The 15,204-nt window shown below is 42.3% G+C and overlaps 1 protein-coding gene across 3 annotated transcripts in view; it reads left to right on the top strand.

Annotated features, from left to right (window-relative positions):
- The window catches only part of LOC149163589 (uncharacterized), a 135,981-nt gene that overhangs the window by 45,850 nt on the left and 74,927 nt on the right, over window positions 1-15,204 (top strand). For all 3 annotated transcript variants that reach the window (XM_089431782.1, XM_089431780.1, XM_089431781.1), the window contains exons 4-6: window positions 14,112-14,162; window positions 14,323-14,494; window positions 14,623-14,940. In XM_089431782.1, coding sequence (XP_089287908.1) covers window positions 14,112-14,162; window positions 14,323-14,494; window positions 14,623-14,940 — 541 coding nt within the window. The remainder of the gene's footprint in view (window positions 1-14,111; window positions 14,163-14,322; window positions 14,495-14,622; window positions 14,941-15,204) is intronic.

Raw genomic sequence — 15,204 nt, 5'->3', positions numbered from 1 at the left:
AAATTTGATAAATACAACAGTCTATGGTTACAAGATACAATGACAAACTTGGCTGCAACACTTCTATGTTGTATCTTGTCCTGCCGGTCCGTCGCACCCGTACTGCTCACTAGTAGTGCCTTAGTCCATCAAGGACACTACACATCGAGACTCCAAGAGGGCTGCCTCCTATTACTGCTGCAAGTCACGTCTGCTACAATGAACACGGGCTCATCAGCTGCTCTCTGGGTTGGCCAATTCCCGAGCTTCAATTTGCCACGCTAGCAACAACTTTAGTCCATCGAAGTGTTTCACTTCGGAACTGTCCTTCACCCAACCTTCAGCTGCTCTTCGTCCTTCAAGATAACTCGTCTAGGGCTACTTTGGGTAGCCAACATGCTGCCCTCCAACCAGCTCTATGACACCCAACCTCGTCATTACCGGATCTGCACCTATATGACTTTTCCTCACCTCGAAATGTCATATAAATGGCTCCAACAGGCTGCTCTATAATCTGATCCAATCTGGTCAATGCTTGACCCAACACTTAGCAACACTGAAGAAGATAAATACCTTGAAGACTGCTATTCAACACTTCAAAAATCTCATCACTGGTTAGGGCACAACTGCAACCCATATTCTTCCACCATTTGTGGTCAATTCTGCCTCATAAAACTGCGGTTCCTTCCCCTCCACAAGGTTGGATACTTCGCTGTGTGAGTGGCTCGTATAACTCCTAGTTTAGGGCTCGTTGACCCTCAACTAGCCACTGCAGGCCTGCGGCCTCATCATCACAGGACAATCAACATTCCGGCCTATTTAGAGATGAATTACCACTTGAAAACAATCCCAATCTCTTCTTATAAACTTGGCCTAACAACAGACTTCCACGCCTTCAAAATAGTCACAAGAAAACCCAAACGACTCCCTTTCTCCTTGCTGAAGTAGCTTCCTGATTTGCGGCCCTAAAACAGAGATCCCCTCCTTGTTCAACGAACTTTTCTCTTGCTTTGTGTTGCACTTTTGAAAGCCTAAAATAACTCCATATCACCTTCTATATATACCATGAAGAAGGGCTCCCAAAACGTATATGTCCATTGGATTCTTCAAGTTGGCCTACTTGACACCCAATAATAATTATGTTAACTTCAAAAATTCATATCTCTCTAATGACAACTCGGATTCGAACGATTTTCAATGCGTTGGAATCATCTTTCCAAGCACAATCATCCTCATCCATCACATGTCGTAAATCCATCAATGTTTTATCCCAAATATCGATGTGTGCCAAAACCCCATACTTGGGTTCCAAGCCCACAAGCTGCCCTTGTGGCACTTTGTCCTCCAAACCTTGAACCCTAGGGCTTGGAGTACCTCCCAAGCCACACAAATCAACACTCCCTCTTAGTGAGGGAGGTACTCCCAAGACTAGGAAGTGTCTCGTCATCATCATCACTGCTCACAACACTTGCCCAACTCTTAGCGCTCATAATCGCAACAATCCCTGTACGGTGAACTACGCCCTTCTCGGAAGTGTCGCTGTCACTGCCAGAAGTAACCTGCTTATTCTTATCCTGTAACGTCTTCCACTCTTTCCATGATTCCTTCTTGGCAGTTGTAGGAGCACCCTTGCTCACCACTAACCACGCATTCTTCTTGGGTTGCAAAGTCTCCCTCTGAATCTGCAAACTCCCTCTCGAACTAGACTCCCTTTGAGTCTCTGGAACCTGGACCTTTTCGGAAAAGTGTACCTTCTTCTCGGGAACCCGTGCCTTCTCCTCTGAAGCCTACACTTGCACCTGCACTTGCTCCTGCTTCTCTGGAACCTGCACCTGTCCCTGCTTCCTTCCATGATCCTTAGGCTTGGCAGTCAACCGATAGAGACCATGCTCTCTAACTCCGAGTACAATCCCATTGGACTTAGAACCTCTGAGCTTGAGTCTTGCCCTTCCATCCTGCAACAAGACCTCAAACCCCTTCTTCTTGTAAAGTTTGTAGATGTTCTATGCTAAGAGCAATTTCACTTTTTCTCACAGCAATCATACAAGTAGATAAGCAAAATGCAGATAGAACATATAAGCAGATCTTACAGAAGACAAATCAGAAACAAGAAAAATGTATGTGTTCGTTTCGGCGGTCAACAGGATGCTTCAACCAGCAAAGTCTCCTTTGGTCAGCCAGCCCAGCATGTGTCACAACAACCCTCCAACCAGTAGATGAGTCAACCCAAGTCAAACTTCTGCGAAACCCTAGCAGCAGAAAGATCCTCTTCGTCCTTCCTACGTGTGGCTGAAATTCGTCCTCCAGGTAGCTCGTACTTTTAGGATGAGAGAGGAAGATGTGAGTTGTGTTGTGATCAAATTCTCTCCAACTTTTCCTGTATATATATACATCAATGAGGGTGTGTGACACATCTGTTGGGCATGTGAGCCTACATTACAAAACTGGCTGACCTTGCACATATAATTTATTAAGAATAATAAATTCAAAATATAAGTTCTGCTCATCGGATTATGACTATTTTTATATGGATTTTACACCTCTCAGAAAGAGGAATCCAACAAAAATATTAGCCTCTTAATCTGAGCATCAGAACATGGAGTTTGGACTTAGTTGTCCAATTTTAACACTCCCTCTCAACTAGGGAGAACTCCATCTATTAGTGCAATTAACATCGTGAGTCATCCCGCCGAAACTTGCTTTGCTGGCTTCTTTATTTCAGAACAGAAGTGGGTCAGTCACAAAGACATCATTCCCCGACTGACATAATCAGTCCAGAGGTCCCAGACCTCACAAATCTTGATCCCAGATCAAGTGGTTGGACCATGCCATCCTAGATAGAGAGTACGACAATCTCTGATGCGTCCATCAGTCTTTGCTAATAGTCTCTAGCTTTTCCACACCTCATTGGCCAAATGAGAGGTACTTCCCATGAGCCCTGAACTCAATGGGTAGGATGCAAACGGGGCACAGATTAAATGAGTGGCGAACCAGCTCAATAATCACAAGGGTGGGGCAGAAGCATTATGAGCGCTTATAGCTCCGAGAAGCTATCCCCAAAGCCCCCCAGAGCTCCCAGAGCTCATCGTCCAACAGGACCCACATCATAGGGTCTTTCCACGACACCAAGACTCTCACGGAAGGTTAGGAACTTGACCTTCCCCAGGGGCTTAGTGAGAATATCCGCGACCTGCTCATCAGTTCCTATATGATCGAGCCTTACGGCGCCTCGCTGTACCATATCCCGGATAAAGTGGTACCTAATATCAATATGCTTGGATCGGTCGTGGAACACAGGATTCTCAGTCATACGAATCCCACTCTGATTATCACAGAGTATTACAGTGGTATCTAGCACATGTTGGAATAGCTCACTAAAGAGCTTCCTCAACCAAACTGCTTCACAACAGGCCATACTAGCAGCAATGTATTCGGCCTCCGCGGTGCTCAAAGCCACCGACTTCTGCTTCCTGCTCATCCATGAGATCGAAGCAGAACCAAGATTGAAACAGCATCCAGATGTGCTCTTACGATCCACCACACTGCCAGCCCAATCGGCATCAGTATATCCCCGGAGTATCACACTCCCGACAGTGTATCTCAGCCCATGGTTTATCGTGCCCCGAAGATATCTCAAAAGATTCTTGGCACCAACCCAGTGAAAATGATGAGGCTCAACCATCTGTTGACTCAAAGTATTCACTGCAAAACATATGTCCGGACGGGTGTTCACTAAGAACATCAAAGCTCCTATGAGTTGACGATACTCAGTAGGATTGGCCAAGATAGGCCCTGCAGCGCTGCCACTCAACTTCTTAAAGTTGAGTTCCATTGGTGTCGACACGGACTTACAGTCCACCATCCCAAATCTTTCCAGAAGCTTCACAATATACTTTCCTTGAGAAAGGAAAATCTCTCCAGGTCTCTGCCAGACCTCCAGGCCTAGGAAATAGTGCATCAGTCCTAGGTCTTTCATCTCGAACTCAGCAGCAAGCTCCCTCTTACATTGATGAATGAGAGGGTCATCACCTGTCAGGAAGAGGTCGTCCACATACAGCACTAGAATGAGAGGCTTTCCTTCCTCAACCTTAAAGTAAAGGTTTGGATCAGCATTGCTTCGAGTGAAGCCTAGCTTCATCAAGTAACTATCCATCCTCTCATACCAAGCTCTGGGTGCTTGCTTTAACCCATAGAGGGCTTTCTTCAACCTGCAGACATAAGTGTCTCGATCTTGAACTTCAAATCCCAGAGGTTGTTCTACATACACCTCTTCCTTTATTGCACCATGCAAAAAAGCGGTCTTGACATCCATCTGATGAAGACTCCATCCTTGCGTAGCAGCAAGGGCTATGATGGATCGGATGGTGGTATATCGAGCCACAGGTGCAAATATATCGTCATAGTCAATTCCTTCCTTTTGAGAGAAGCCACGGGCAACAAATCTTGCCTTAAACTTTTCAGCACTCCCATCAGATCCATGTTTAATCTTGTAGAGCCATTTAGCGGTGACAACAGATTTGTCCTTCGGTCTCGGGACCACATCCCAGACATCATTCTTCATAATAGCCTCATATTCTTCATGCATAGCATCCTTCCAGACTTGATGCTAGATGGCTTCCTCAAAAGATCCAGGTTCAGATTGTATAATAGTACTTATGGCAGCTAGATACCCTTGGTATCTACACGGCTTCTTGCTTTCTCAGAATGTTCCCCTTGGGGCAGCATGACCCTCAGCATCTTCGAGGGTGTCCCTGAGCCATGATGGCCTCTTTCCTAGAGAAGGGGAAGGATCAATAGGGTCCATTGGCCCTTCAACATCAGGCATAGTCTCATCCTGGGGTTCTTCCAGATTTCCAGGTCTTTCTTCATGGTTTTCTCCAGATCTAGGAAGATCTACTACTTTCTTCAGGGAAGCATCTTCGTCAAAAGTGACATCATGGCTTATCTCTACTTCCCTTTGACCAGGTACATAGACTCTATATGCCTTAGAAGTCTCACTGTAGCCCACAAACATTCCTTTCTTCCCAGTAGCATCCAGCTTACTTCTCTTTTCTTTCGGCACATGAAAATAGACAGGACATCCAAAAATTCTAAAATGTGAGACATCAGGTTTCTTACCAGAGAAAACCTCTTCGGGAGTTTTGGAGTCCAAAGCGGAATGAGGGCATCGGTTTTGAATGTACACAGCAGTACTGCACCATACTTCACTAATCACGTTGCTCATGTCCATGATCTTATTGCTTCATGTTACCCATGCATCAAATCAAGCTTCATGTTGCCCATGCATCATATCAACACTGCTCAGCGAATATATACCCATGATTGCCCAGCGTGACTGCTCAACGTATATACAGTCATGAAGTCCACCTGTGTATATATATATTCATGAAGTCACCTACCTGCATATAAATATACATGAAGTCCACCTGCATGTATATATTCAAATTAAGATCATATATCTAAATACTATGCATCATGGAAACTCATTCCATCAACACGGTTCTGCTGAGATAGTATGCCGAGAGTTACAGTTCTATCACTGCTGTTCATTGTGATTGGGCTGCTATAGGTATGCCACCGAGATTTATATACCAAGACAATATTGTACCCTCATCCGAGCTTTTCTCTACTTTTTTTTCTGTGTTAACAGGTCTCTTCTATTACAGTGTTGACAGGTCTATAGGGTTTCTCAGCATGTGAACAACGTGTATGATTCTTCAAGGTGTGTATAGACCCTTTATGTTATGTGTTCACTACAGCGTGTTCCTTACCTAGCTGCCTTGACTGCATTCATTACGCTGTGTTCCTTATACTATATAGATCATATGAACGTGGTTCCATATTCCATATATGAACTTGGTTCCATATCCCTCATATGACTGCGTGTATATATGAACATGTTCTTATATGACTGCGTTTACATGTATGCATTCCAGTGACTGCGTTCCATGTATACGACTGTGTTCAAATGACATGAAAACGTATGACTGTATTGTCATTTGATGTGTTCAGATGCTATGCGTATGACTGTATTACTATTTGCTGCGTATACATATGAACTCATACACAACGTATTGAACAACGTATATATAATGCCCAGCGTATATGCAACCATGACTGAGTTTACCTTTACAGCATGTAAGTCTCTAGCATGTAATTCTTTAGCGTGTAAGTCTCCAGCGTATAAATCTTCCTGATCTTACGTATATGCATGACAACGTATAGAGTATTTTATGTGCGTATAGGTCTCCATTGCCAACGGATTAGAGATTGCTGTGTGTATAGATGACAACGTATCTTTTCATTTTGCGTATAGTGGCTGCGTACTTTTCCTTTGCTGCGTTTTTCACTGCGGCTAGGGCATCACCCTTGGGCCAGCGTATTCTTAAGGTGCCATCCTCTTGGCAGCTACAGGTTTCCTTTGCGGCCAGAACTCTTCGAATGTGGCTAGACACTATTATGACAGCAGCTAGATCCTGGGACCTTTCCATGACTGCGTACATCCATGAATGCGTATAATACGTCTCTTCCACTGCAGCTACATCCCTTCAAGTATGCCGAGAGCCCAGAACATATGATAATGTTGCGTTTGACTGCAGCTTCATATGTTGACCCAATACATAGATTATGCTGCGTTCATGTATAGTCTAACTGCGTGTAGAACTCTGCCCTGTGTTAGGGCATCACGTTGACCGTATAAATATCATGTATACCCAGAATATGAACGTAACCATGAACACCATATAAATGTGTCTCCATAATCTGCATGTAAGTATCTCCAGGACCTATGCATCAGTCATCAGCATATAAGGTTTCCTGGACAGCATATTGAGGCCTCACTTTGACAGCAAATTAGGGCATCCATTGACTGCGTCTAGAGTATTATTAAGACTGTGGCTATGACTTTAGATAACCATGGTTTCTTCCATACTAGACTGTGGTTATGACTGCGGCTAGGTCTCCATGAACAACGTATTATATTTCTTCATGAACAGCGTATTGATTGACTGTGGTTCCATATACTTTGCTGTGGCTACTTTTATCCCTGCGGCTTCATATACCCGCTTCTTAATTCATAAATGAATACATCTCCATTGCCTGCGAATCCATGACTGCGTTCTCCATTAGGGCATCATCATACTAGACCAGCTTAATCCATAGTGTATCTCCTTCTCCAAAACCCAAGACGTGGAGAGGAGATCACTTGAAGTGAGTTTGTCTTCACCTCAGCTCTGATACCATGTAAAGTTTGTAGATGTTCTATGCTAAGAGCAATTTCACTTTTTCTCACAGCAATCATACAAGTAGATAAGCAAAATGCAGATAGAACATATAAGCAGATCTTACAGAAGACAAATCAGAAACAAGAAAAATGTATGTGTTCGTTTCGGCGGTCAACAGGATGCTTCAACCAGCAAAGTCTCCTTTGGTCAGCCAGCCCAGCATGTGTCACAACAACCCTCCAACCAGTAGATGAGTCAACCCAAGTCAAACTTCTGCGAAACCCTAGCAGCAGAAACCCTAGCAGCAGAAAGATCCTCTTCGTCCTTCCTACGTGTGGCTGAAATTCGTCCTCCAGGTAGCTCGTACTTTTAGGATGAGAGAGGAAGATGTGAGTTGTGTTGTGATCAAATTCTCTCCAACTTTTCCTGTATATATATACATCAATGAGGGTGTGTGACACATCTGTTGGGCATGTGAGCCTACATTACAAAACTGGCTGACCTTGCACACATAATTTATTAAGAATAATAAATTCAAAATATAAGTTCTGCTCATCGGATTAAGACTATTTTTATATGGATTTTACACCTCTCAGAAAGAGGAATCCAACAAAAATATTAGCCTCTTAATCTGAGCATCAGAACATGGAGTTTGGACCTAGTTGTCCAATTTTAACACTTCTCCATCATCAAGGTTGCATAGTCTCCCTCTTAATCTGCAACCTCCCTCTCGAACTAGACTCCCTTTGAGTCTCTGGAACCTGGACCTTCTCGGAAAAGTGTACCTTCTTCTCGGGAACCTGTGCCTTCTCCTCTAAAGCTTACACCTGCACCTGCACTTGCTCCTGCTTCTCTGGAACCTGCACCTGTCCCTGCTTCTTTCCATGATCCTTAGGCTTGGCAGTCAACCTATAGAGACCATGCTCTCTAACTCCGAGTACAATCCCATTGGACTTAGAGCCTCTGAGCTTGAGTCTTGCCTTTCCATCCTGGAACAAGACCTCAAACCCCTTCTTCTCCATCATCAAGATGGAGAGCACATTATATATGAGTCATGGTACAAACAATACATCTTGGACCCGCATCATACGTCCTGTCTCCATTCTGAATGGCACAACACCCGATCCTCGGATCTCCAACTGACTCTTGTCGCCCAACACCATGTGCAACTTCGAGTCCCATCCAGCTAGAGTCTCAAAAATATCCTGTGACCTTGTCATATGTTTTGTCGCACCACTGTCCACGTACCATCCATCCTCTTTGATAGCACTCTGCGAGAAATGAGAAATCATAGCAAAATCCTCCTCTTCGTCTTCCAATCTTCTAGCGAGCTCATCTATCTGTGCTTTATTGGCAATAAGGGTGACCTGCTTCCCTTGTCTTTTTTGATCATCTCCCTTCTTCTTCTTCGGACATCTCGACGAAAAATGACCTATCTCGCCACAGTTGAAACACTTGACTTTACTCAAGTCCTTCTTTTGCTTACCCTTCATTCGTGATGCAAGTGCCACGTCATCATTTGAAGCTTTCTGCTTCGGCTGAAGATCCTCGTCTCACAACTCTTCTTGAATGAAGTCATCCCACAACCTATCCCAGTCTGGCAACTTCTCCCTGACAACGATTCCTTTGATGAAGGGTTTCCATTCCTCGGTGAACCCTTTCAAGGCAATCCTTACCATATCTCCATCTGAGACAGTCACACCAATGGCGACAAGCTCATCTTTGACCTGAGACAATCTGGTCAGATACGAGGTCACTCTTTCACCCTATCCTGGAACAAATTTCGAAGAGATATCCACATCTCATGTGCGGTGTTCTTCCCGGACAAATGAGGTATTAAGGCATCCCTCAAACCATCTAGGATGATCAGTCTCGCCCTCGCATCCAAATCTTCCCATATTTCCAGCTCCTTAGGGTCAGTTGGCTTCTTGATCTCTTTCTCTGCAAAATCCCAGATCCTGATGACCTGCAAGATCAACTTGATCCTTTCCTTCCATGGACTATAGTTGGGAAACCCCTACAACCTGTCCTCATATCGGATACCTGCCTGCAACTTCGACATTGTAGTGAACCCTTCACTCACAATGTGACCAACTCCCCTCACGCTGTACTTTGCTGCGCACAACTTTGATTTACTTACTTCCAAAGTAGCTCAGACACGCTCTAATACCATGTTGAATTTCCACGACCTTGGGTCTAGGTTAGAATCTTGAAATCACTGACTCTACCAAACCAAGAATCTCAACCATAAACTACTTTGCACAGCGGAAATATAATGCAGTAAATCACATATGCACAATATACACACTTTTAAACAAAATTGTACAATAATGTACAATCACCAATCTTCGTTATAGTAATCCAATTCTGATAAATACAACAGTTTATGGTTACAAGATACAATGACAAACTTGGCTGCAGCACTTCTATGTCGTTTCTTGTCCTGCTGGTCCATCACACCCATATTGCTCACTAGTAGTGCCTTAGTCCATCAAGGGCACTACACATTGAGACTCCAAGAAGGCTGCCTCCTATCACTGCTGCACGTCACATCTAGTACAATGAACACAGGCTCATCAACTGCTCTCTGGCTTGGCCAATTCCCGAGCTCCAATCTGCCACACTAGGAACAACTTTAGTCCATCAAAGTGTTGCACTTCGGCACTGTCCTTCACCCAACCTTCAGCTGCTCTTCGTCCTTCAAGATAGCTCGTCTAGGGCTACTTTGGGTAGCCAACACACTGCCCTCCAACCAGCTCTATGACACCCAACCTCATCACTGCCGGATCTGCACCCAATATGACTTTTCCTCACCTCGGAATGTCATATAAATGGCTCCAACAGGCTGCTCTATAATCTGATCCAATCTGGTCAATGCTTGACCCAACACTTAGCAACAATGAAGAAGATACATACCTTGAAGACTGCTATTCAACACTGCAGAAATCTGATCACTGGTTAGGGCACAACTGCAGCCCATATTCTTCCACCATTTGTGGTCAATTCTGCCTCATAAAACTGCGGTTCCTTCTCCTCCACAAGGCTGGATACTTCGCTGTGTGAGTGGGCTCCTACAGCTCCTTGTTTAGGGCTTGTTTGACCCTCAAACTAGCCACTACAGGCCTGTGGCCTCACCATCACAAGACAGTCAACATTTTGGCGTGTTTAGAGATGAATTACCACTTGAAAACAGTCCCAATATCTCCTTATAAACTCGGCCTAACAGCAGACTTCCACACCCTTCAAAACAGTCACAAGAAAACCCAAACAGCTCCCTTTCTCCTTGCTGAAGCAGCTTCCCGATCTGCGGCCCTAAAACAGAGATCCCCTCCTTGTTCAATGAACTTTTCTCTTGCTTTTTGTTGCACTTTTGAATGCCTAAAGTGACTTCATATCACCTTCTATATATACCATGAAGAAGGGCTCCCAAAACGTCATGTTTGAAGCAACACATCCATTGGATTCTTCAAGTCGGCCTACTTGACACCCAATAATAATTATGTTAACTTCAAAAATTCATATCTCTCTAACGACAACTCGGATTCGGACGATTTTCGTTGCATTAGAATCATCTTTCCAAGCACTATCATCCTCATCCATCACATGTCGTTAATCCACCCCATACTTGGGTTTCAAGTCCCCAAGCTGCCCTTGTGGCGCTTTGTCCTCCAAACCCTGAACCCTAGGGCTTGGAGTACCTCCCAAGCTACACAAATCAACAGTTTGGACAATCCCTCTTAAAGTGTCCATACTCATTGCATCCATAGCATTGAATCTTGGACATATCTGGCTTCTTCTTGGCCTAATTTTGCGATTGGGTCAGATTTTCAGTTTGGCCCATTTCCACCTAAGTTTGTGTAATGTTTCTAATGGAAAATTTACAATGGATACCCAACATGTGCTAAATGGTAGCGGCAATATTTCCAACCAAGCAAATCTCCTAATCAATTAATAGCATACTAATAGCCTTTTGAAGCAAATGTTTCAAAAAATATTTGTGAATTTTCTTTGACGCCCTTTTTAAAAAACAATTTGCGTGCAAACTTAGAAATTTCATTCCAAAGGTAACACAGGGACTTTATCAAACAATTCGTATGCAAAGTGGAGTGACAATAATCTGAGAGTCGAGACAAATGATCTTTTATTGAGAGCAATGTTAAACTTTCACAATACTACTGCAGAGAATACACCTGGTAATTTATCCCAATGGACAGAGATTAAATGGGCTGATCTGGGACTGTTTGAATCCAAGTTGGCCCTCCAAACAAGCTGCTACAGGAAATCAGATCAGTCCATTCCCTTCCAAGAATGAACTACTACAGGAATAGGAAATGCAGATCTGAAGGGATAGGCTGCTACGGAGATGAGACCAGCTCGTATTTCTCTCAAAATAAGCTGCTACAGGTGTAAGAAATCAACTTGGTCTCTGATATATAGGTGGCTGGCTACAGGCATATAAAAAGCGATCCAAGAGGTACATACAATCTGGAACGGTAGGAGAACACAAGTGATTATTGGATGCACAGAAAAAAGGACTAGTCCTCCTTCACTGCTACAACACTTCTTCTGCTCAGAAATAAACACATCCTCTTCAATCTTCTGCTCAGAAATAACTCGGTGACCGGTCTAAGGAAGAAATCAGGTCTGGTCTGATGGTGATATATACATATAACTGTTGGCTCAACTCTGTGAGAAAGAAAACCAAACTCAGTCCCCTTTGGACAGGACTTTGATCCCTACGAACCACCATCCAATTCTTGAGCGAATACACCAAATCAGCCTCTCGAATTAGTGTAGAAACACTCCCTCCTTGTCACCAAATCTTTGGGCATGAATAATTGAGAAATGCAACCTGGACTCTCCCCTTTTTCTTGGAATAATTCAACCTGAGTAAACATCTATTCGGCCCTTGTATTTTGGTTGGGTTTGATGACAGAGTATTCGTTCTCTTGATATGTGCTCACGCCTGAATAATGGGTTCAGAAATTGATCTTCGAATCCTTGGTACTTGGTCCTTTGGAAGAATGATTTCGGCCCTCTTGACAACTTGTGAAACCCTGCAATTAACATCAATGGGGAACACCCGCAAACAAATTCATTCAATGATGAAGACTCCTTGCAATAGGCACAATTGAAAGATATGAGATAATCTTCCCCAAATAGCTAACTAGGGTGGCACTCGAAGTCCAGCGAAATTAGCTTGAGTTTTGCTTGAAACTATTGAGCTCACTTGAGCTCTTTTCAATTGTCAATGAGATATATAGAATAGAATGATTTGCAATTGAGCCCATCCTCCTTCTATAATTCTCCATTGCTCTAGCTTCTAGGCTCTCCTTTTTCCTATTATTTTATTGGTGGGGCCCATTTTCCACTAGGAGACTTTTGCCAGCATTTTGAATAAAAATAAAAATAATAATCTGTGTCCTTTCTCAATAAAATATTATTTTGCCGCCATTCTCCAATAAAATAATGATTTTCCTCCATTTTCCATTAGAATATTATTTTGCCGCCATTCTCCATAAAATAATATTTTCTGCTTTTCTCTCACAAAATAATATTTTCTCCTTTTTATTTAATATCACCAAATTTTTTCAAAACTCCTTAGTTATTTTTGCATGCACAAAAACTGGGAATATTACAGTTTGAATGTGTTTGAATATGTTTGGCTTTAAAGACAAATAAATGTTGGTAATTTGAAGAAACAGGTGGCCCTATGAAGAGAAGACATCTGGCAAGGAATCACCACATGGACAGAATAACCATTTTAAGTTAGAACTTGCATGTGTGGTCCTAATCTCGTGGGATTAAGAGATAGTGGTGTCCAAAAGCACAAATTAAGCCTTTAGTCAAAGAGTTCAATTGTCAGGTTGCAGGAAAATGAAGATTTCTCATTGGCTTCCCAAAAGATGCTTTTTTCTAACCAAACACTTGGCATATTGTTCCCCCAAAAACGTATAAGAATGTGGTTCTTCTCTTTTACAAAGGAGGTTTTCATTTGAGAGTTTAATTTTCAGTAGCTTAAGAGGGCGAAATCTATGTGACAAGGTTCCTCGAACTTCAACCTTGAGGTTCGAATTTTGGTGAACCTTAAATTTTTTTTGAGGTTTGACAAACCTCATCGTACCTTATAGCCATTGACCAAGTCCATAGATCAAAACTCATAACCTGAGGTCACAACTCAAGCTTCTAATCTATCCTTGCAGTTTCTATGTCTGTGATAACATTTTTTATGTTTATTGATGTTGATTTCTTACTATTTTATATTATATCTCATTTTATATTGAGGGTACCCTCCCTTTGGCTTGGGAATTGGGTCAAATGCTTGGAGTAGTGCAAGAAGGTGGATTCTCAACTTTATTTCCTGGCATTTGGCCCCATTGGGAGAGATAGGGAGCAAGCTGTGGGATAATGCTCTCTGTGAGTCAAACACACTTGTGCAAGATGTGTCTTGTGCATAGCAGACTCTTGGGAAGGACAAGTCAGTGAGTCCAATTTGTCAGATTCATGGTTTATAGAAAGGGGGGGGGGGGTGTATATGGATTTCTGGTTATAAAATGTATTTCTTTGAACTGGTACTTAGAGGTGACAGCCTTGTTTGGAGTTATATAAGTAATTAGTTTCCACTATGTTTTGTTGTTTTTCAAGTGTAGATCTCATATGGCATTTTTAAGTTAGTGTTCAAGGTTTTTTTCCTGAAGTTATTTTAGCATTTGAAGTTTCAAGCAAGCAATTATTGATTTAATCTATCTTAATTTGAATGGCCTATGTAAATATTAAAAGTCTTTATGCTAAAATCTTGTATTGGCTCTACATTTATTCATCTCAGGTTCATTAGCGGAGTGGAAAAACATCCATGAATTTAAAAAATTAGAATATTTTTCTTGACAAAATGTTTTTTATCTGATGCAGTTTTGATGGTATGGTTGTAAACACTCTTGAAGCTAAAAGTTTGGTTACTAGGTGAGGTTTCATCTCTAGCATCTATTTAAAAAACCTGTTTTATGGTCTCTTATCTGATGATGTTAATTAGATTATCCTTCTGTCAGTCTCCCTCCTTTTGTAGGTAATTCTTTGATTCTGGTCTCTCTATTGTGAAAGATAATTCTGTTTCTACTTACAGTCTCATACAGGAACCCTTTAAAGCGGTGCCTCTAATATGGGTCATTCATGAGAATGAACTGGGACTGCGCCTCAGGGATTATGCTTTGAGCCAGCTGACAGATATCTTAAATGATTGGAAGGAAACCTTTCATCGTGCAGATGTGGTTATCTTTCATGACTATACCATGCCGGTAGCAAGACCATCTTATCTTTTATTATTGAGTTGGTTTGACAGGAAAACTTTTAATTGTCAGCCAATAAACTTTGGGTGGGTTATTCAGATAATATTTTCTGATTTCTTAATCTGTCTTTGATGCAGATGATTTATTCTTCCCTTGATACTGGGAACTTCTTTGTTATTCCGGGCTCTCCCATAGAAACATGGGAGGCAGAACATTTCATGGCCACACAGAAGATAGAGGATTCTAGAATACACCTTGGTTTTGATTCAAAAGATTTTGTAATTGTGGTTGTTGGTAGTCCATTTGTTTACAAAGGAATGTGGTTGGAACATGCACTGGTAATGCAGGCTATCCTGCCTCTCATGACAGAGTTTAAGGTGGAAAATGGTAAAGCTACACATTTAAAACTTGTCATTATGAGCAGCAACTCAAGTACCTATGATATGGCTTTGCAGGTGAGATAGTAGTATTTATATTTTCGCATGGCTGAATGTAACAGATACTTGTGTTTATTTTTTATTTTTGAAAAGCATGCACATCTTATATTGCATTACGAACTTCAACTCAAGTACCTATGATATGACTTTGCAGGTGAGATAGTAGTGTTTATATGTCTGTATGGCTGGTTGTAACGGATGCCTGTGTTTGCTTTTTATTTTTGAAAAGCATGCACATCTTATATTGCAAATTTGCAATAGAACCCACAAGAGGATAACCAG

The sequence above is a fragment of the Pinus tabuliformis genome, chromosome 5_1 (assembly GCF_031772625.1).
Source record: "Pinus tabuliformis cultivar Carrire ecotype Pingquan chromosome 5_1, CPIR1, whole genome shotgun sequence".
Taxonomy (NCBI): Eukaryota; Viridiplantae; Streptophyta; class Pinopsida; order Pinales; family Pinaceae; genus Pinus; species Pinus tabuliformis.
Note: the sequence above shows the minus strand (reverse complement) of the source record. Positions and strands in the feature narration are given on the sequence as shown.